Source organism: Schistocerca americana, chromosome 2 (genome assembly GCF_021461395.2).
Source record: "Schistocerca americana isolate TAMUIC-IGC-003095 chromosome 2, iqSchAmer2.1, whole genome shotgun sequence".
NCBI classification, from domain to species: Eukaryota; Metazoa; Arthropoda; class Insecta; order Orthoptera; family Acrididae; genus Schistocerca; species Schistocerca americana.
This window is the reverse complement of record NC_060120.1, coordinates 72,981,261-73,005,487: the sequence shown is the minus strand read 5'-3', so window position 1 is coordinate 73,005,487 and position 24,227 is coordinate 72,981,261. Positions and strand designations below refer to the sequence as shown.

Below are 24,227 nucleotides of genomic sequence, written 5' to 3'. Positions count from 1 at the left end.
GGGCGCAAGGTCCGGGCTGTATGGCAGATGGCCAAATCATCCCATGTGAATCTTTTGAGTAGTGCTTTGGTTATGAATGCTGTGTGAGGCCGAGCGTTGTCATGAAGCAAGCGGACTCCACTTGTCAGCATTCTCCTGTGTTTGTTTTGAATTGCCCTTCGAAGACGTTTCAAAGTCTGGCAATATCCAGCAGCATTAATTGTCGTTCCAGGAGGCATAAATTCCAACAGAAGAATGCCTAGTCCGTCCCAAAAAACAGAAGCCATGATTTTCTTCGCTGAAATCGACGTTTTGCATTTCTTGGCTTTTGGTGAATTCGAATGGCGCCATTGCATTGACTGTTGCTTGGATTTGGGTGTATCATGATAAACCCACGTCTCATCACCTGTCACAATGTGATCAAAGAACTCATCACCTGCTTCAGGATAGCGTGTGAGGAAGTCGAGTGCAAAGTCCATTCTTTTCTTTTTGTGTTCTTCCGTTAACAGCTTTGGAACCCAGCGCGCGCACAATTTCCTGTACCCTAACTTCACAGTCACAACGTCATAAAGAGTTGTCATTGACACGTCCGGTATGATGTGATGCAATTTTTTCAATGTGAGACGTCTATTCGCACGAATTGCTTCCTCTGTTCTCCGAAGAAGGGCATCAGAGATCACAGATCGCCGACCTGTTCTTTGTTCGTCATGAACATCGGCCCTACCTTCAGAGAAATGACGACACCATTTCGTTACATTTTGTCGATTCATAATGTTCCCATAAACAGAAACAATTTCTTTGTGAATATCCGCTGGTCGCTGACCTTTTGCATGAAGAAAACGTATGACGTAGCGCACTTCGCATTTGGAGGAATTCTGAATCGGCGCAGACATTTTAAACACGACCTACTCCAACCAGAAGCAACGTTCAACTGCTGAACGACCGCGAGGAGAAAGCTACCGGTTCAAGGTTAACACCAGTGTTGCCAACTTGCTCGCCAAAACTCTTCTGTTCCTCTGGCGTACGGTGTATCTTGACTTTCCGAAATACCCTCGTACATCTACATCTACATGTACATAGACACTCCACAAGCCACCGTAAGGTGTGCGGCGGAGGGTACCCCGTACCTTTACTAGTCACTTCCCTTCTTGTTCCACTCGAAAACAGAGCGAGGGAGGAACGACTGTCTGTACGCCTCCGCATGAGCCCTAATTTCTCGTGTCTTACCGTCGTGGTCCTTACACGCGATTTATGTTGACGGCAGAAGAATCACTCGGCAGTCAGCTTCAAAAGCCGGTTCTCTAAATTTTCTAATATTGTTTCTAGAAAAGAACGTCGCCTTCGCTCCAGGGATTCCCATTTGAGTACTCGAAGCATCTCCGTAACATTTACATGTTGTTTGAACCTACCGGTAACAAATGTAACTGCCCGCCTCTGAATTGCTTTGATGTCTTCCTTCAGTCCGAACTGGTACGTATCACAAACACTCGAGCAGAACTCAAGAATAGGTCGCATCAGTGTCCTATATGCTGTCTCCTTTACAAGTAAGCCACCGGTTCCTAAAATTCTCCCAATAACCTGAAATCGACCATTTGCCTTCCCTACCACAGTTTCCACACCGCTATCGACAGGGGATCTCAAGTTGATTCCGTATTTCTAGATTTCCGGAAAGCTTTTGACACCGTTCCTCACAAGTCACTTCTAATCAAGCTGCGGGCCTATGGGGTATCGTCTCAGTTGTGCGACTGGATTCGTGATTTCCTGCCAGGAAGGTCGCAGTTCGTAGTAATAGACTGCAAATCACCTAGTAAAACTGAAGTGATATCAGGTGTTTCCAAGGGAAGCGTCCTGGGACCTCTGCTGTTCCTGATCTATATAAATGACCTGGGTGACAATCTGAGCAGTTCTCTTAGGTTGTTCGCAGATGATGCTGCAATTTACCGTCTAGTAAGGTCATCCGAAGACCAGTATCAATTGCAAAGCGATTTAGAAAAGATTGCTATATGGTGTGGCAGGCGGCAGTTGACACTAAATAACGAAAAGTGTGAGGTGATCCACATGAGTTCCAAAAGAAATCCGTTGGAATTCAATTACTCGATCAATAGTACAATTCTCAAGGCTGTCAATTCAACTAAGTACCTGGGTGTTAAAATTACAAACAACTTCAGTTGGAAAGACCACATAGATAATATTGTGGGGAAGGCGAGCCAAAGATTGCGTTTCATTGGCAGGACACTTAGAAGATGCAACAAGTCCACTAAAGAGACAGCTTACACTACACTCGTTCGTCCTCTGTTAGAATATTGCTGCGCGCTGTGGGATCCTTACCAGGTGGGATTGACGGAGGACTTCGAAAGGGTGCAAAAAAGGGCAGCTCGTTTTGTATTATCACGTAATAGGAGAGAGAGTGTGGCAGATATGATACGCGAGTTGGGATGGAAGTCATTAAAGCAAAGACGTTTTTCCTCGCGGCGAGATCTATTTACGAAATTTCAGTCACCAACTTTCTCTTCCGAATGCGAAAATATTTTGTTGAGCCCAACCTACATAGGTAGGAATGATCATCAAAATAGAATAAGAGAAATCAGAGCTCGAACAGAAAGATTTAGGTGTTCGTTTTTCCCGCGCGCTGTTCGGGAGTGGAATGGTAGAGCGATAGTATGATTGTGGTTCGATGAACCCTCTGCCAACCACTTAAATGTGAACTGCAGAGTAATCATGTAGATGTAGATGTTCCAGATGTTCCACGTCATATCGCTTTTCAACGTTATGCCCAGATGGAAAGAGTACATTGAAGGCCTCTGTGAGGGGGAGATTTGTCTGAAGAGACAGTAGTAGATTTAGAGAAGCTATGGGGTCTAGTATTTGAATCAGAAAGTAAAAGAGTTTTCGAATACTTAATATTAAATAAGGTTGAATGGATAGATAACGTACCATCAGAATTTCTAAAATCATTGGGGAAAAAGGCAACAACACGACTATTCACTTTGTAGTGTCAGATGTATGAGTCTGGTGATGTACCATCTGACTTTTGGGAAAAAAAATATCTTCAACACAGTTCCGAAGATTTCAAGAGCTGTCACGTACGGGAAGTCGCGCACAATCAGCATAACAGCTCATGCAGCCAAGTTTCTGATAAGAATAATATGCAGAAGAACTGGAAAGAAAAATGAGAATCAGATAGATGACGATCAGTTTTGCTTCAGGAAAGATGAATATACCACAGAGGCACTTCTGATGTTGCGGTTGATAATGGAAGCAAGAGTAAATAAAAATTAAGATGCGTTCTTAGGATTTGTCGACGTGGTAAAAGTATTAGACAGTGTCAAATGGTGCAAGATGTTCGAAATCATGAGGAAAGTAGGAGTAAGCTATAGGGAGAGACGGGTAATATACAACGTGTACAGTAACCATAGGAGAATGATAAGAGTGGAAGACCAAGAACGAAGAGCTCGCATTAAAAAGGGTGTATGGGATGGAGGTACTATTTCATCCCTACTGTGCAATCCATACATGGAAAAAACAATGATGGAAATAAAACATGGTTCAGGAGTGGAATTAAAATTCCAGGTGAAAGGATATCAATGATTCGATTCGCTGACGACATTGCTATCCACAGTGAAAGTTAACAAGGATTTACATGATCTGCTGAACGGAATGAACAGTCCAATGAGTACAGAATATGGAGTGATAGTAAATCGAAGAAAGACATAAGTAAAGAGAAGCAGCAGAAATTAGAACAGCAAGAAACTTAACATCAGGTTGATAGTCACGATGTAGATGAAGTTAAGGAATTCTACTACTTGCAAAATACCCAATGACTGACGGAGACGGAGGACATCAAAAGCAGACGTGCTGCCGGAAAGGAAGTTCTTCCTCAAATTAAGGCTTGTGTTTGACATTAGTAGACTTCTCTTGGGCAGCAAAGGAAATTCCTATCCAAGAGAAGTCCACTAATGTCAAACACAAACCTTAATTTGAGGAAGAACTTTCTGAGAACTTTCTGAGCACAACATTGTATAGTAGTGAAACATGGACGGTGGGAAAACCGGTACAGAAGAGAATCGAAGCATTTGAGATGAGGTGCTATACACTAAATGTTGAAAATTAGTTGGAATGAGGGAGTTCTGCGCTGAATCGAAGAGGAAAGGAGTACATGGAAAACGTTGACAAGAAGGAGGGATAGGATGATACGACATTAGGGAATAATTTCAATGCTACAAGAGGAAGCTGTTGAGGGTAAAAGCTGTAGAGGAAGACAGGCACTGGAATACATTCAGTAAATAATAACTATGGATGTAGGCTTCAAGATTAAATAAATAAATAAATAAACACTTTATGCAGGTATTCTATTAGAGAGTTACAGGTTAGTGTCGACATAGCTTGGAACGTTTGCTTCATCTGACAGCGCGAGTCATCTGAAATACTGTTAGTAATTTAAAATACTTCTGTATTCACTTACTGCTTGTAAAGTTGCTGAAAGCTCCTTTTCGTACTCCAGTCTGAATTTTGGTAAAAACACAACCACCTCCCGTTTGCTCATTCCGGATAGAATTTCTTGAAGGTTTATGTTGACAAGTTTCTTCTCAAGATTCGGAAGGCCGTTTTGCTGTCTGGGCAGTATTATCATCATACTCACCCTTTCCCCCTGTTGCGTGAAAAAGAAAATTAGCGAATTTCAAATGTTACTTGGCTCACAAGAATTCTGCTACGTATGAAGGTCACAATTCCACACTAATTCTGCGCCGTCGAAAGCTCACAATTCCACACAAGGCACAGAAGCAGGAACGTCTTTTAGATAACACACATTTAAGAAAATACATTCAATGAGCAAAATAAGATGGGAAAAATTAAACTCTGAGGCGGAGTGTAGACTTTATGATATCAAAACGAGGTTAATTTTTCCACTTCCGTAGTCTCTGCTTTTGTTTTTCACCAATAATGCAACAATGACCTTACGTTTATATCCGGAAGAGAAATTTTGTCATCCGTTTCTCACACGTGAAAGGATCATAATTAGTGATAGGAACTCATAGAAGATTTATTCCTTTGTAATAGTATTCTGTAGCTTGTAATTTGGCGAACAGTTATTATAGGTAAATGTTTAGTACCATACCTTGTACGGGAGTAGTAGAACCTGAGATTCCAGTTGAGGTACGTCAGAGTATTTGAACGGTTCCTTAATATTCATCATGTCCACATCTTTTGTTGATCCTTGGGCAACATGAAATGGTGTTGTTATGGTTAACTCCTTATTAAACGTCTTTAGCCAATCACCCTTGAAGTAAATGGCATTCACCAACACCATCTGGGTGAGCTGACTCAGAACACCTGAAATAGAATTCGCCTGGTTATGAAAGTGATATTTCACTAAGATTACTAATGCGATATTTATTTCGTTCCCTGATGCAAGCAGAACGCCAGTACTCAACCATGCATCGTTCTAAATACGTCACACTAATTGCTTGTCGAAAACTTTCAGAACAAAGATCAGTAAGATTACTTACTTTATAATTAACTGCAACGTCAACGGTAATTTAGGTGTTGTGGTTATGGTTTACGCTACTCATGGGCGTTTTCTTCTCTCATATGACAAGAATACAAATATATTTCCTCACGCAATTGACAACTGATGCAGTGTCTGCGATATTCTCTGAAAAATAACTCTCGAGTAATATATTTACTGGCCGGCCGAGGTGGCCGAGCGATTCTAGGCGCTACAGTCTGGAACCGCGCGACCGCTACGGTCGTCGGTTTGAATCCTGCCTTGGGCATGGGTGTTTGTGATGTCCTTAGGTTACTTAGGTTTAAGTAGTTCTAAGTTGTAGGAGACTGATGACCTGAGAAGTTAAGTCTCATAGTACTCAGAGCCTTCACACATGAGCATTAAAACAGAACAGAATAAATAATGTCTAAACATCTTTACAAAGAAAATAACATATTATCAGTAAAATAACATAACTCTTATTAGCTAAACACATTAAGACAGGAGAAACAAAAATTCACATAGTGTAATAACACAAAAATACAGGACAGGGTTTGTTTTCAGTGTGACATTTGGTACTGCAGTCCAACCCAAAACTTCATTCCATAGATTTTTCGTTGTATTTTAACATTTGTTTCCACCAAAAACAAATCCTATCCAAGCATGCTTTCTGTATTTATATGTTCACATATTTCTTACCTCATTATACATATACATATTCATCGACACTTCTTCAATATTTCATCATGAGAAATACGTTGCATAATAAATATTCCTCAACAACATAATACACATCGTCGTCGTAATAATAACATCATAACACCTGAGTCAAATCTCAAAAACGTCGTAGCTTTCTGCAATAATTTCAAAACCTAAAAAAATTCTCTGCTCATGTCAAAAGTGTCATCTGCCTCAAACGTACTTTAAAAATCGTGATCCCATACCAAATATATCATTCAAAGCTCTCATAATATCACAATGGGTCCGAAAAAATATGAACAGTTCACAAAGTACAGACAAAATCCATTTTCGCAAGTGTGAAGTTATCCAACTGTGTAATTGCGTAAACATGTGTCACTGATGTAGTAAAAAGAATGTTTGTTTCTCTGTCAAATAATCAGATAGCTGTGTAATTCTGTGTTAGAGAAATATGGTACCGATGTGAAAAGTTGTATAAGCAAATACCATATTAGCTGGGGCTCCTTGTGGTTGCCAAACACATGGTACACAAAGTAAGCGTGTACCCCCCTGAGGATTAATGTAATTATACCCTCAGCTGTTACAGATTACAGCAATGGAATGAAATGTATCACGGAAAATCTTTGTATCATTGTACTTCAAATATCTTTAAAAATAAATGATTTAAGTACAAAATTAATCACTCAAATACGTGTACTGTAGCGCTAAATGTGCGTCTTGCTGTAAGATAATCTCTGTGGAAGTGTCCTCCGAAAGCTAAGTTCTGTAAAAGCCAATGTACTTACCTCATGATAAACAAAAGTGAAATGCTTTGCGTATAGATATCGTAGTTATTACGTTTATTGGCGTGATGAAGAAAGTACTGTACAGTAACGTATTGTTGTGCCAGAAGATTCCAGGTTCTAATCCTGGCACGGTCGCCATATGAAACGTCCCCTTTTTGAAGAATTATACAAGATTGTGCTTTAACTGACACACAATATTTTTTAGCGCAACGCAATCTGACTTTCAATAATCCCTACAAAAGAATGGCCCTGTCTAATATTAACCTATACGTTTCACAAAAATCTTCGTTAATCGAACTACTGCAATACAGCGAGCGCCACTACTGCCAGCTAAATAAAATATTCAAACTAAGGAAGGCACTAACTACTGATAGGCATAGTTAGCAAATGAAAGATTTTAATAGAGAACAAACACTGTATTTACCTTAATAGTCATATTATATATAGCAGTTCATGACAGTCTTACAAATTTTAAAACTCCACCATCTCTCTCCCCACATCCATCACTGATGGCGGCTCACCTCCAACTGCACAACGCTACGCGCTGTTAACATCCAGCTGCCGCTGCCCAACACTACAATGGCAGACAACAATGCAAACTAGCCACAGACTGCACACAGCACAGCCAGTGATTTTCATACAGAGAGCGCTACGTGGCGCTACGAATAAGAAAACCTAAACAGCCTACTTACACATTTGAACAAATATATTTACTGACGTAACGATTTCCGTTATCCAGCCAGGGAATCGAAAGGTGAGGGTTACGTCTTAGCTACCACATTGTCAAACAGGTCAAAAACCTTAGGGTGGATATCAGAATGGACTCGCATTCGTCAGGACGAGTTCAAATCCCCGGCCGGACGTCCTGATGTAGGAATCCATCCCGACATCGTTCCGCTGAGAAACATCGTACTACAGTTTTTTATTCCAAGCACTGAAGGAAGGGTAAAATAATGTGTAATGAAATAAGTCAAGAGTTTGCATCCCCAGTAAAATGTTATTTGGACTCGTTATTTGTTGTCTCTAGTGGCGGTTGAGAGGGGGGGGGGGGTGGTATCATAGCATCTAGCTACAATGTTTAGATGTGAGGTTATACAAGAGTTCGGTTATATTTAATTCAGCGGAAAAATACTCTTATCGGAGCACAAAAAATTCTAATATGTTCCTGTTTATTTTAAAAGAGTTTGACTGAAAAGTTGTATACCAACTGCCTCATTTTAGCTTCCTCGGCACCTTTAAAAATTTACCCAAAAATTTTGGCATGCGAACATATTCGAGCTTTTTCTTAAAACGCAACTAACCTCAAGTATTGCCCAATTAAGTCCTAGTAGTCAAAGCTTGGAATGACAAATTATCTAAATTTAAGGCTATCCGGTGGTGGATTAGGTTGTCTCTTGAAAGGATTGCTACACCTCCCCCTCTTACATCATCTCGGTCAGCTCTATCTGTACTGGAGCTTTTGACTAAAAATTGTCTATTCGGCTGGAGCACTGTTAAAGCTGTCTCACTAAACTTCCCTTATTTGAAATAACGGAGCTATTATTCCGCTGTAAAATGTTAAACGACGTTAAACTGTATTAGCTGATCATCAGTCGACGATTTTACTTAAGGTGACCTTGTATTTCCTTAATTTCGTATTTCTTCTGTCCAGTTAAGCATTAAATTCACAGCTTTCAGCCCAAAATATCACTGAACAACACCATTTGAACGTGACTTAGTTCCCATAACCGTAACGTATATAAGTGATACTAGCTTTGGGGCACTGTTCCTTAGAGTGTTGATCGCCACATAGACAGCAACGATATTGCGACATTGTCTGTAACGTAAACACTGGAAACATTGTGTCACTGCTGGAACTTATGGAGTTACTTAACAGTGCGTGCTATACATGTCAAAATTTCTGCAGAAGGACTGAAGAGTTCAACGTCAGGACACGGGCCTGCAAATTTATAACGAGTTATACGCCGTTCTGGGTGACACGTTTCGTCTTTCACGTTAATTTGATGACGCGAACGTCGGGTGACATTACTTCCACAACTTGTGCCTCAGAAAGTCCAGTATAGACACATCTGATTACTTCCTTTTAAACAGCTTCTTGTTGTTGATGTAGTCTTTTGTAATGACTGGTTTGATGCAGCTCTCGGCGCTACTCTATTCTGTGCAAGCCTCTTCATCTCAGAGTAACTATTGCATCCAACATCCTTCTGAATCTGCTTACTGTATTCATCTATTGGTCTCCCTCAACGATTTTTACCTCCCACTCTTCCCCACGATACTAATTTGGTGATTCCTTGATGTCTCAGAATGTGTGCTCTCAACCGATCACTCCTTCTAGTCAGGTTGTGCCAGAAATTTCTTTTCTGTTCACTTCTCTTCAGCACCTCTTCTTTGGTTGTGTGGTCTCCCCATTTAACCTTCAGCATTCTTCTGTAGCTCCACATTCTAAAACTTCTATTCTCTTCTTATCTAGACTGTTTTCCATGTTTCACTTCCATTTCTCTTCTTCCCATTGCTAGTCTGCATTTTATATCCTCTCTGCTTCCGCCATCATCATTTATTTTACTGCCCAAACAGCAAAACTCATCACCACTTTAAGTATCTCGTTTCTTAATCTAATTACCTTAGCATCATCTGATTTAATTCCTCTACATTCCATTATCATTATTATGCTTTTGATGATATTCATGTTATATCGACGTTTCAAGACACCGTCCATTCCGTTCAACAGCTCTTCCGGGTCCTTTGCTGTCTCTGACAGAATTACAATGTCATCGGCGAACCTCAAAGATTTTATTTCTTTTCCCTGGACTTTAATTCTTTTACTGCTTGATCAGTATACTGACTGAATAACATCGTGGATAGGCTACAACCCTATCTCACTCTCTTCTCAACCACTGCTAACTGCCATCGTAGGTTTACCTTTCCTCAACCTATCTTCTAACAGAAGTCGTAGGTCAATATTGCCCCGCGTGATCCTACGTTTCTCTGGAATCCAAATTGATTTTCCACGAGGTCGGCTTCTACGAGTTTTTCCATCCTTCGGTAGAGAATTTGTATCAGTATTTTCAACCTTGACTTATTAAACTGATACACTACTGGTCATTAAAATTGCTACACCAAGAAGAAATGCAGATGATAAACGGGTATTCATTGGGCAAATATATTATACTAGAACTGACACGTGATTACATTTTCACGCAATTTGGGAGCATAGATCCTGAGAAATCAGTACCCAGAACAACCATCTCTGGCCGTAATAACGGCCTTGATACGCCTGGGCATTGAGTCAAACAGAAATGGTTCAAATGGCTCTGAGCACTATGGGACTTAACATCTATAATCATCAGTCCCCTAGAACTTAGAACTACTTAAACCTAACTAACCTACGGACATCACACAACACCCAGTCATCACGAGGCAGAGAAAATCCCTGACCCCGCCGGGAATCGAACCCGGGAACCCGGGCGTGGGAAGCGAGAACGCTACCGCACGACCACGAGCTGTGGACGAGTCAAACAGAGATTGGATGGCGTGTACAGGTACAGCTGCCCACGCAGCTTCAACACGATACCACAGTTCATCAAGAGTAGTGACTGGCGTATTGTGACGAGCCAGTTGCTCGTCCACCATCGACCAGACGTTTTCAATTGGTGAGAGATCTGGAGAAGGTGCTGGCCAGGGCAGCAGTCGAACTTTTTCTGTATCCAGACAGGCCCGTACAAGACCTGCATTATCCTGCTGAAATGTAGGGTTTCGCAGGGATCGAATAAAGGGTAGAGCCACGGGTCGTAACACATCTGAAACGTAACGTCGACTGTTCAAAGTGCCATCAATGCGAACAAGAGGTGAGCGAGACGTGTAACCAATGGCACCCCATACCATCATGCCAGGCCAATTTGGCGATGACGAATAAACGCTTCCAATGTGCGTTCACTGCGATGTCGCCAAAGACGGATGCGACCATCATGAAGAACCTAGATTCATCCGAAAAAATGACGTTTTGCCATTCGTGCACCCACGTTCGTCGTTGAGTATACCGTCACAGGCGCTCCTGTCTGTGATGCAGCGTCAAGGGTAACCGCAGCCATGGTCTCCGAGCTGGTTGTTGTATTGCAAAGGTCCCCATCTGTTGATTCAGGGATCGAGACGTGGCTGCACGATCCGTTACAACCATGCGGATATGATACCTGTCATATCGACTGCTAGTGATACGAGGCCTTTGGAATCCAGCACGGCGTTCCGTATTACCCTCCTGAACCCACCGATTCCATATTCTGCTAACAGTCATTGGATCTCGACCAACGCGAGCAGCTCTGTTGCAATACGATGAATCGCAATCGCGATAGGCTACAATCCGACCTTTATCAAAGTCGGAAACGTGATGGTACGCATTTCTCCTCGTTACACGAGGCGTCACAACAATGTTTCACCAGGCAACGCCGGTCAACTGCTGTTTGTGTATGAGAAATCGGCTGGAAACTTTCCTCATGTCAGCACGTTGTAGGTGTCACCACCGGCGCCAAATTGAATGAATGCTCTGAAAATCTAATCATTTGCATATCACAGCATCTTCTTCCTGTCGGTTAAATTTCGCGTCTGTAGCACGTCATCTTCGTGGTGTAGCAATTTTAATAGCCAGTAGTGTATTTGGGTAATATTCACACTTGTCAGCACCTGCTTTCTTTGGAATTAGAAGTACTACATACTTCTTGAAGTCTGAGGGTATTTCGCCTGCCTCATATATCTTGCTCACCAGATAGACGAGTTTTGCCGTGGCTGGCTCTCCCAAGGTTACCCACTATATCTGACGGAATGTTGTCTTCTCCCGGGGCCTTGTTTCGACATAGGTGTGTCAGTGCTCTATCAAATTCTTTTCGCAGTACCATGTCTCCCATCTCCTCTTCTGTCGTCTGACTGTTCTAAGTAATCTGCAGTTGGCGGGTTTCCACTGATCATAATTTTTACCATTTTTTCAGTTATTCTGTCTGGCAGTGGCAGTGGTGGGAAACACACTGCCTGCTTTCGACATAAATTGACTGATTGTGTAGGATAATGATATAGTGTTGGAGATACGGCTAAAGCTGGGGTCAGTACGAATGCCGTTCTTATCACATCTTTACTGTGTGGTAGGCTAGCGCCGCCGCCGCTGAATCGACAGAGCTGCCCGATAGCGCCATCTGGCAGCCTTGTGAGTGCCTGTCGTTGTCATATTGTCGTTATCATATGACTAAATGTGTAACATTTATCATTGTACATTACTACTAATTTTTAAATAGGCAAATTCACTCCTGTTGCAAAGTGGAACTGGTCAGTATTAAAAGTGAGTGTTCTAATGCTCACCATGGTTCGTAAAGCAGTTATTGGATAGTGTAAGTAGCGTTTGACAGGAGGGGGAGGATCTAATGCAAAATATTGTTTGCCAGTCTGTAATTTTAGTTATTTAACGTGAGAGTTGGTTAAACAAATTTGTACAGTTCTTGTGATAGGATAAAATAATGTACGTGGGGACGGTTACTATAGAGAATGCATAAGCGTGAGTTAGGAGGGGATGGAGGGTGTAAATCGGTTGTGTACTTCTCTTAATACGTATCTGGCAAGGTTACCATACCGCACAGCAGTACCCTAGGCGTAGATAGATGAAATGGAAAGTATTACGTCTTGCACAATAAGGCTGATCTTATTATACTAATGTGTATGTGTTTGTACCGAAGTCTAGATTGCTCATAGTTCTTTGTCGAAATTTTGCCTTAGTTCTATTTGAAAAGAAAAGTGGTACCTTCCAACATTAAAACTTGGTCGGAATTAGCTCGTTTGTTACTTCTATTCTTCTGTACAGCTGCCTGGCGGAATGAACTGTTTGCGCTTTAAAGACATCGGAGCTGATACTTTGATAAACGTATGCCACTAAATTTCCTCCGATAGTATGCGTTCTAGTGTTTACATACAAAAAGCACATGAAAGTTGCTTGTCGTTGCTGCTGCACCCTACCCGTGGCCTTGGGGTATCCACGACGTAGTACACAAAATAGCGTAACTGGGCTCCAGTTTACAACTAGATTGCGAATACAACCATATTTAGAAGGTATGTATGCAAGATGATGCTTCCACAAGTGCTATCATCTTGGCTCTTTAGACTATAAGGAGCATATGTGACACTACCGCCATTCTGAAGTTACGTCGACTGGCGGGAATTCTGTCAGCCTATAGTTTTTTTTTTTAAATTTTACACATATGAGCAAGTGGTAGGAGATTGTTAACAAAGATGACATAGATATTACGTAGTACTGTCGAACTTATTTGCAGGCTTCGTTTGTCATGGAGTAGGATTCTAGGCCAAATCATTAACGCTCGTTTCGCGTGGTAAATTCAAAAAAAAACCTATAAATTACATTATGTGGAGGTGGGAACACTACTATCTGCTGAAATGTTGTATGTATTACAAATATAGTACAAATATGTATTACAATATTACATGTTGTATGTATTACATGTTGTATGTATTACAATGAACCGGGTGTATTACAATATTTCATATGTTTAGGAGTCGTGTCATACAGGATGCAGACAGTTAAAGAGCCGTTACTGATAGTGTGGATTACTGCAATGCTGATGGAGTAAATTTGATTGAGGGGTTGTTAATTGCTAATTTAGTCATGTTACACAGCCCAAGTGTGTCAGAAGGAAAGTGTGAAAGTGTATGTAGAACAGGAACATACTGCCCCCCCCCCCCCCCCACACAGACACATGTACACCCACTCGCACATAAATCACAACGGAAAAATCTAGGACGTTAGAGCTAAAATATGTATTTACCGACAATTACTCTTTAGGACCGTTGCTGAGTTTTTTTAACCTGCGGAATAGTTATTTGAGTGTTTAACTACGTGAAGAACGATTTCGCAGTCAGCCAACTTACTGGGTCATATCCTTACTACGTAGCCTATTGGCTCAAGACTGGGAAATATGTTTGTTTGTGGCGACATAGTGGCAACCATGGTCAGCATCAGCTGACACAGTCATAATGGGAAGAAAAACGAAGAAATGTAGGCAGGAATATTTGATCCACTGACCGCGCGCTCTTGAAACTAATCGCTTACCACTTTTTACCTTCCTCGCTTTACTGGTTATACAGGAACCCATAAAGAAGTTACCACCACTCTCACCCTAAAAACAAAAAAATAGCTCAACAACTTCAGGCGCTAGCCTCTAACTACGCCTATCCCAACAGTTCTACCTAAACTAAGAAAGAAGGAAAGGAAAAAAGGGAGATGTTAAGAAATGTATATAACAGGGAAAGTTTTCTTTAATTTTTTATTGTTATTATTTCTTCCCTTCGCGTATGTGGGGCGTTCTTGAAAGCTGCCCGTACCCGTGGAGAAATCCGTGCACATCTTCTCCAAATAAACGGGAATACAGTTGGTGATCGTAATATCAAAAGATCAACAATAGTGCAGCAGATCAACTGCTTATTGTAGGGATATTCCAAATGCACTGTTGTTCTAAACTGGTTTGAGGCCCACTGCTAACTTATTATTCCTTAAAATACGAAAGTAATTTTTTTACCTGTTTGGTTTTGTTAAATTCACAAGTTATTAAAACTTAAGATTTGTCCAGCACCTATATATCAGTCCTGTGGTTGTTCTAATTTTCATTCAACACTGCCTCAACTAAGAATTTTAGATGTTTTGTTCTCCCCTTTGTTTGAATTTGTAATGTCTTTCTTTCCACGAACAATACGAGACTGGAATAGAAGGAAGTACTCAAGGTACCATCCGCCACACACCGTCAGGTGGCTTGCGGAGTATGGATGTAGATGTAGATGTAGAACAAAGCTAAGGAACACTGAAATTTTTTCAGTGTCATGCTAAGTGTGAATAGTGATTGGATGAGAAAAATTGCTTACCAGGAGGAATGAGATTTTTTATCTTCTGATTTGTCTTACTTTCTACCCAGTCATTTATTATTTTCCGTGCTTGTTCTTCTTGTGAAAAATCCACTACTTCTGCTCCAGCTTTGAGTTTAACAGCGGAATTGTTAAATTCTTCCTTAACGTCAAAACCATTTTTAATAAATATTCTGTTAGCTATGCTAAGCAGCACGTCATTGTTTTCCTGAAACACAAAAAAAATAACACTTGTTAAAAGCTGAAGTCCTAAATGGTATTAGCCATAATTATATTTTTGCTTTATAAGGGTCGAGACGAAGCATTACATTTTCCATTATATCGTATGACAGTGTTTTCATCGTGACAAGCCTGATGTAAAGGAAAAAAGCTTAAATGGAATAAAATCGGAGTTTGAAAACAATGTGTCACGTTGTTTACTTCTACAGCGCATGATAATTAATTAGCTAATTAGTTACATGTTCCACAAATAATTTGAACGATTCTTTTATCGAAATGACGTAGAACGAGTCAATTTACAGGATATGTATGCACGATTACTGTTAACATTAATGAACACATTACTATTTTTTTGTCCTACTCATGCAACTATACTCAAAATTTATTTATTTTTCTATTTTTCATTACGGACTACCAGATTTAAAGTAAAAATTCATGAATGGAGTAGAAGTTACCCAGGAGAAACGGTTTTAAATTAGATTTATAACGTGCTTCGCCACCTGTCAGATATCTTATATTATTGGACAAACGAAAAATTTTTTTTACTGCATATTGAACTCCTTTCTGGATTACTGATAGCTTTAGTGAAGGGTAATAAAGGTAATTTTCCCATCTAGTACTGTAGGTATGTAGACCACTGTTCTGCGATAAATTTTTTTTTTTTTTACTGCATACTGAACTCCTTTCGGGATTACTGACAGCTTTAATAAAGGGTAATAAAGGTAATTTTCCCATCTAGTACTGTAGGTATGTAGACCACTGTTATTCTCAAATTGTGATGGATTATTTATTTCGAATTTCAGTAGCGAATATATGTATTGCGACGGCGCAGTTAAAATGTCTAGCTCCTTGAAAAAGTACCTATATGACGCCCGTGGTTGAACTTCACATTTTATTCTTCCTGCTGGCTTTTGTGTAATCAATACTTTCTTTCTAAGTTGTGAGTTCCTCAGAAAATTATTCCGTACGACATAACTGAGTGGAAATATGCAAAATATGTCAGGAGGTTGATATGTTTGTTGACAAGATTATCAATTGTAAGGAAAGTAACAGTAGCTGGATATAATTGTTTTAGAAGTTCAGTGATGTACTTGTTCCAGTTCAAGTTTTCATCAGTATGTACCCCCAAAAATTTGGAGCTATCTACCCTATTTACTGACTCCTGCTGAAGTGCTACATCAATTGTTGCTATGACTGTTTGTTCTAAAGAACTGAATTGACGTTTTATCAAAATTTAGAGAGAGTCAATTTTCTGAGAACCACTTAATAATTCATTGGAAAATATTATTCAGCATCTCTTTTATTGCTTTCTCTCTAATGGAATTATACCACTAGTACATGCTGGTCTAATGTCAGCGCAGTATTATTTTCGCCGTTTTCCCTCTATCTGTTGCTATAATTTGTACCACTCACAGGCAACCACATGCAGTGTTTTCTTTAACTTGCACAGGCAAAATTATTTTATCTGCTTAAGCATGTCGTATTCAAACGAAAACTTCGCCTTTTATCGAATGAAGAGTCTGTAACGTACAGGCGCTTTTTACTGTTTCGGACTGACTTTCTGGCAGCCGGTAATAAGTGAACCATGGTTTCCTTTAAAGCTATCTCAATTTCAAAGTCTAAGAGCCTTGGTATATTTTCCAGAATATTGCATCCTTTTTGTGGTAGTCTAGCTTTTAAAATACTGGTTCGGTACAGAATTTGACTTTGTTAAATTAATTGTTCAGCTACTTAATGAGCGACTAATTAGGCGGTTCTGAAACATTCAGAATGTATTTTCTGCGGGTGATTTCACTGGATTTCGATGGAAAAACAAAAACAGTATGTTAGAGGGTAACAATCCTCTAATGGTAATGCCCACAGGAGGGACTGTATACTTTTCGTAAAGAACACTTTGAATCGTCAGAAATAGCAAAGACGATGTCATCAATTTCTTGCACACAAGAGTAGCAAATATCGCCTTATAAGCTATACACACATTTTTGTTTATATATTACCATCATCTGTCACCCCCAGCACCACCTGGCTGCGGTACAATTTGCACAACGATTGAGTACAGCTACGCCGTTAAGTAACTACTATAGCCACCTTATCACTTCCGCAGAAGCAATCACTTTGTATGATCAACCAAAGCCCGTGAAATGCGGCGGGTGTGTATCTAGTGGCAAAAGAACCTAGATCTTGTGTGCTACTGAAGGTTATTAAATTCACCGTCAATGTTCATGGATCCATTCCTATATCGATAAAATGTAATGGATACCTGTGTTTAGCGACATTTTAAATACAGATAACGAGTCTCTAGTGAGAGAAGTTCAAAGAGACATTGTTGCCACAGCCTCCCATTTTCGTCAAAAATATAACTTCAGAGGATGTGATAACGATATTTACCTGTAGGCGTGTCATTATAGCACTGGATCCATCCTCTGTCACATTTCTGTCTTCAGGTAGACGCAGACCTCTCGCTATCTGCTTGGCTGTATCTCCACGAGCACCCAGAAACACAAGTGCTAGGATCACTTGTATACTGATAGGCGAGAAGAATACATTATCTGTTCCGTTTGCTAAATCCTGAAATTGAATATTTAACTGCTTTAAAGCGTTATTCAGGGATTCTAAAATTTTCCTGAAACACAATCACAGAAATGTTTAGTAAATCCATACACTCCATAAGGTTACATCACGAAGTTTAGCTAAAAATTGAATAACTAGGACCTAAAAATCTAGTTGCTTTACAATAATTTAGTTAGGACGAATAAATTGCTGAACTCTGGGACGTGAAGGTACGTTAGTGGAATCGGGAACGGAATCAAGCAAAATGAAATGTGAGACGTGAGCTTTGCAAGAAGTGTTGTAAGTAGGCTGTTTAGGTTTTCTTATTGGTAACGCCGCGTAGCGCTCTGTACGAAAATCACTCGCTGTGCTGCGTGCAGTCTGTGGCTAGTTTGCATTGTTGTCTTCCATTGTAGTGTTGAGCAGCTGGATGTTAACAGCGTGTAGCGTTGCGCAGTTGGAGGCGAGCCGCCAGCAGTGGTGGATGTGGGGAAGTGAGATGGCCGATTTTTAAGAATGGATAATTTGGAGGTGTGTCCGTCAGAAACAGTACATTTGTAAGAATGGATGTCATGAACTGCTATATATATTATGACTATTAAGGTAAATACATTGTTTGTTCTTTATCAAAATCTTTCATTTGCTAACTAAGCCTATCAGTAGTTAGTGACTTCAGTAGTTAGAATCTTTTATTTAGCTGGTAGTATTGGCGCTCGCTGTATTGCAGTAGTTCGAGTAACAAAGATTTTTGTGAGGTAAGTGATTTGTGAAAGGTATAGGTTAATGTTAGTCAGGGCCATTCTTTTGTAGGGATTATTGAAAGTCAGATTGCGTTGCGCTAAAAAAATATTGTGTGTCAGTTTAAGCACAGTCATGTATAATTTTTCTAAGGGGACGTTTCAGTGTGACAAAAAATCGACGACGAAACAGAAATAAAGTCAAGACAGATGTTTTCTACTGAGGAACAGAGATGCGAGGAAATTCATGTGTAGGCTATATTGAAATGGGGGAATCAGATACAACGTGGATGATTTAATTTTATCCACTGCCGTCAGTGTTTCTTCCGCGATAATATTACTTTCGTTAAACAAGATAAACCACCTTCAGTCTCAAATAGTGATTGTATTTCAGTGCACGATGCATTTCGAGCCCTGTGGCCTCATATTCAGGTACTTGATAAGTCCAAATCATTTTTCAAATTTAATTCAATAGCCGTCCTGTTAAGATAACATACGCGTAATCACAAAGAGACACACTGTGAGTACAAGTTATTACAAAACTATAACAATATTGAAAAATTACTTAATGTTTACAGTACAGACTACACTGTATAGTGTATAGATGCACATAAATATGACAACTCATCTGTACTTCAAAATCATGTAACCAATGTTGGAGACAGTAAGCTATCAATGTTGTCTTAGTTTTGCAATAACTCGTATTCAGTTTGTCTTTTTCATAACCCCTATGTAGTCTTAAGAAAACAACCTTCGCTGAAACTAAAAGCAAGGGCGGTATCATTAAGAGTAAATGGGAATGCCACTGTTAATTGCAGAGGAGAAAGCGAAAAGGGGGAAAAAGTACATTGAAGACGTCTATGAGGGGAGGTCTAATGACGTGATAGAAGAAGAAACAGACGTCGATAGAGGGTAGATAAGGGATCCAGCATTACAATCAGAATTAAAACATTTCTGGAAGTCTTACAATAAAATAAGGTAGAAACGATAGATAACATTCCATCACAATTTCTAGAATCATTGGGCGAAGAGGGCATAGAAGGAGTATTCATGTTGATGTGTAGAATGTATGAATCTGTCGATATACAATTTGACTTTCGGAAAAGCATCGTCCACACAATTCCGAAGAACAGTCCTGTATCCAAGTTGCTGACAGGAATAATATACAGCAGAGTGGAACAGAGAATTGAGGATGTGATCGATGACGATCAGTTTGGCTTTAGGAAAGGTAAGGGTACCAGGCAGGGAATTCTGTCGTTCCGGTTGATAATGCAAGCGAAACTAAAGGAAAACCAAGAAACGTTCAAAGGATTTGTCGAACTGGAAAAAACTTTCGACAGTGTCAAATGGTACAAGATGTTGGATCTTCTGGGAAAATTAGTGTTAACCTATAGAGCAAGACGGGTAATATACAATGTGTACAAGATCCAATTGGGAATAATAAGAGTGGAAGATGAAGAACGAAGCGCACGGATTGCACAGAGCATAGGACAGGGATGTAGTATTTCGCCCCTACTAGTCAATCTGTAGATCGAAGAAGCAATGGAAGAAGTAAAAATTCAAAGTCGAATTAAAGGTGAAAGGATATTAGTGAGGAGTTAAAGATGAACATTCGCTGACGACATTGCTATCCCCATCGAAAGTGAAGAAGAGTTACAGGATCTACTGAATGGAATGAACAGCTTAATGAGTACATAATAGGGATAGAGTAAATCGAAGAAAGACAGAAGTAATACGAAGCAGCAGAAATGAGAACAGTGATAAACCTAACTTCAGGATTGGTGATCACAGAGTAGATGAAGTAAAGAAATTCTGCTATCTAGGCAGCAGGACATGAAAAGCAGACTATCACTGGAAAATAGAGAAGTCTACTAATATTAAATTATTAATTAATATAATTAATAATATTAATTATAATTAGTATTATTAATTGGAGGAGGATATTTCTGAGAATGTACGTTTGGCGCACAGTATTGTATGGTAGTGAAACATGAACTCTGGGAAAACCAGAAAAGAAGAAAAGCGAAGCATTTGACATGTGGTGCTATAGAAGAATGTAGAAAAGTACGTGTACTGATAAGGTTAGGAATGAGAAGGTTCTGCAGAGAAGTGGCGAGGAAAGGAATATAGGGAAAACACTGACAAGAAGAAGGGACTGTATGATGGGATATACGTTAAGACATCAAGGAATAGCTTCCATGGCACTAGAGGGAGGTATAGTGGAAAAAAACTGAAGAGAAAGACAGAGATTTGAATACATCCAGCAAATAAGTGAGGATCCAGCAAATAATTGAGGCCGAAGGTTGGAAGTGTTGCTCCTAGATGTAGAGGTTGACACAGGAGAGGATTCGTGGCGGGCCACATCAAATCAGTCAGACGAATTGTGGCTCGAAATAAATAAATAAGTGAAATTAAAAAAAATCTTAACAGAATGAGTGTTAGCCTAGATTCAAAAATTGATGTACACTTATCAAGTACCTGAAGATGAGATCACGGAGCTCGCAGTGCATCGTGCATTGAAATAAAATCGTGATTTATGCCCGAAGGCGGTTTGGTTTTTGTTTTATGAACATTCGGGGTATGAGATAGTCTCATACAGAACAGTAACACTTCAAAAATTGAATATTTTCCATGGAAGTTATCCAAGTCCATGCCCACATTCTATTAGGTAAATACCTCCACGAAGAGCTACAGAATCTCATGCCCGACACGTAATCTCTCTACAGTGTCTTAATAGTGTGACTTCACTGAAATATCAGGGTGAGAAATAAACAGTGGTCCTATAGTGGTAAAATTTTAGCGTATGATAGTAGAAAGCACAAAGGTTATACATAATGGAATTTGCTCGGTAGAAACAGGTGTTCTGCATTAACATATTCTCACAGAAAAAAATCAAGTAAACTATATAAGAATCGAATTAAATTAGTAATGAAACCGCTACATTATATATATGAGTACAGAAATTATATTCTTTCTTACGGTGCATTTCAAATTTTAAATTTCTAAAGAAGAAGTATAAAAATAGACAAGACTAGAAAGAAATGTTATAATAATTTATTTAGTACAATTATAGTAATTTATTTAATTATACGTGGCCATAACATATTAAATCAAGCAACACGATCTGCTTCTTGGAAAGCAAAGTGTATACATATGTATACGAGAGGAGTAATTGTTTCAGAATGAGTACTTAGGCACCTACCATAATATGTAGCAGGAACGAATGAAATGAAATTCTCGTGTGCAAAACGGCAATTATTAAGGAGAATATGAGAGCTTCAGGCGAACCATCATACAGATATGACAGAATAGGCTCAAAATTTTTCGATATAAGGCGTTCTGATGAAGTACGTAGGTAAGCAGAAAATAGTTCCAGTAACTTCATCTCAGCATTTTACGTAATATTCACAACAATTATCACCTACCAAATGAAAAAAGTCGAGTTTAAAGAAAAATAGAGAAAGGTTCTCTTACTAAATTGATCGACAAACGGACCATTTCCATTTCGCGAAAAAAGTTAGAGAACGGAGTGATCAATGAACTGGATGATGGCACTCATCTTTTTCTGAGATAAATTTGATTCAGTGTCAATAAACTGGTAACAGTCCTTGATAAAGTCACAGATTCAGCATATCTTAGTATGCTCATGAATATACTGTACTACACACTGATGCTCCAGTTTCCAATAACATCGGATATATACAATGAGGTGACAAGTCATGGAACAGCGATATGCAGACATACAGATGGTGATAGTATCGCGTACACAAGGAAATAAAGGGCAGTACATTGGAGGGGCTGTCATTTATAGTCATATAGTTTATACCAAAAGGTTTCCGACGTGATTGTGGCCCTACTACGGAGATTAATAGACTTTCAATGCGGAATGATAGTTGGAGCTAGACGCATGGGACATTCCATTTCGGAAATCGTTAGGTAATTCAATGTTCCGAGATCCACAGTGTCAAGAGTGTGCCGAGAATACCAAATTTCAGGCATCATCTCTCACCGCAGACAATGCAGTGGCCGACGACCTTCACATGACGACCGACAGCAGCGGCGTTTGTGTAGAGTCGTCAGTGATAACAGGCAAGCAATAGTGGGTGAAATAACCTCAGAGATCAATGTGGAACGTACGACGAACGTATCCGTTAGTACAAAGCGGGGAAATCTGGCGTTAATGGCTATGGCAGCAGATCACCGATGTGAGTGCTTTTGCTACAGCACAACATCGACTGAAGCGCCTCTCCAGGGCTAGATGACTGGAAAATCGCGCCCTGGCCAGATCCCATTTCATTTGGTAAGAGCTGATGGAAGTTTCGAGTGTAGCCCAGACTCCGCGAAGCCACTGACGAAAATTCTCAACAAGATACTTACAAGCTGGTGGAGGCTCCATAATGGTGTGGGCTATACTTACAAGGAACACTGGAAATGGTTATGTTAAAGTACTTGGAGACCATTTGCGACCATTCATCGACTCCGTGTTTCCAAACAACGATGGACTTTTTACTACCTGCCAAGTCATTGGGCCACAATCGTTCGCGATTGGTTTGAGGAACATTCTGGACAATTCGAGCAAATGATTTGGCCACCCAGATCGCCCGACATGAATCCCATCGAACATCTTTGGGACCTAATCGAGATGCCAGTTTGTGCACAAAGTGTACACCGGCAACATTTCAAAAAATAATTCAAATGGCTCTGAGCACAATGGGACTCAACTTCTGAGGTCATTAGTCCTCTAGAACTTAGAACTAGTTAAACCTAACTAACCTAAGGACATCACACACATCCATGCCCGAGGCAGGATTCGAACCTGCGACCGTAGCGGTCTCGCGGTTCCAGACTGCAGCGCCTAAAACCGCACGGCCACTTCGACCGGCGGCACCATTTCGCGGCGATAGACGGCTTTAGAGGCAGCATGGTTCAGTGTGTCTTCAGGGGACTTCCAACGACTTATTGAGTCCATGACATGACGGGTTCTTGCATTACGTCGGGAAAAAGCAAGACCGACACGACATTAAGAGGTATCCCATGACATTTGTCACTTGAGTCTACATCGTAGATGTTTGAGACATGAAAAGGTCTCTGGAACCATATAGTTTCATTTGATTCAATTAAACTTGCTATCGACTGGAAATTCGGAACGGAGTTTGGCAAGGAGATTTTAAGTCTCCAAAACCAATCTCAACATTCCTCCAATGCAGTTTGCAGATCCCTGATTATCAATAGGCACACAAATTTTGGTTATGAAACTGTACCATTTCCCATTTTGACACTCGTACATAATTTTTAATGATCAGCAGAAGATTTAAACACAGCGTGTTTGAAAATATCGCTGAAAATCAATGATATGAAAAACAGAATCAGGTATAACCTATTTAATGAAAAGGAAATGGGGGAAATTAAAGATGGTGTTCTGGAGACAATTGTGGAGAATTTTTTTTTGTGGTGACGGAGGAAAGTTGGGTGGGCAGCAAAATAAAAGGAATAGAGTGAAAGTTAAAGTGCGTGTTAAAGTGCGTATTCAAAACTGTGTTTCTGATGCATGTGAAAACTGTACTCGCAGTTCTGACGTAAGGCATTTGGACATGGACTGTTAGTGTGAAAAGCATTCGCAAACTGAGGTTTACTCAAATAGTAATGGATAAATACATGATGAGAAAGAGAGGAGGAAGGGAGATTGTACCCGACGACAACTAAGTCATTAAAGATGAAGCCCAAGCTCAGATGGAGGTAGAATGGGAAGGAAATCGGCCGGGACCTTTCAAAGGAACCATTCCGGCAATTACCTTAAGTGATTTGGGGAAATTACGGTAAACCTAAATCTGGGGTTTCGGACGGGGATTTAAAACGGGGTTTATATCATAT

At 40.0% G+C, this 24,227-nt stretch overlaps 1 protein-coding gene across 1 annotated transcript in view; it reads right to left on the bottom strand.

Moving 5' to 3' along the window:
* The window catches only part of LOC124594777 (serpin B6-like), a 57,374-nt gene that overhangs the window by 19,540 nt on the left and 13,607 nt on the right, over positions 1–24,227 (bottom strand). Inside the window, exons 3-6 of the mRNA XM_047133182.1 lie at positions 17,458–17,637; positions 14,851–15,058; positions 5,096–5,310; positions 4,442–4,627 (exon numbers count right to left, since the gene is read on the bottom strand). Of these exons, the coding sequence (XP_046989138.1) occupies positions 4,442–4,627; positions 5,096–5,310; positions 14,851–15,058; positions 17,458–17,637 (789 nt within the window). The remainder of the gene's footprint in view (positions 1–4,441; positions 4,628–5,095; positions 5,311–14,850; positions 15,059–17,457; positions 17,638–24,227) is intronic.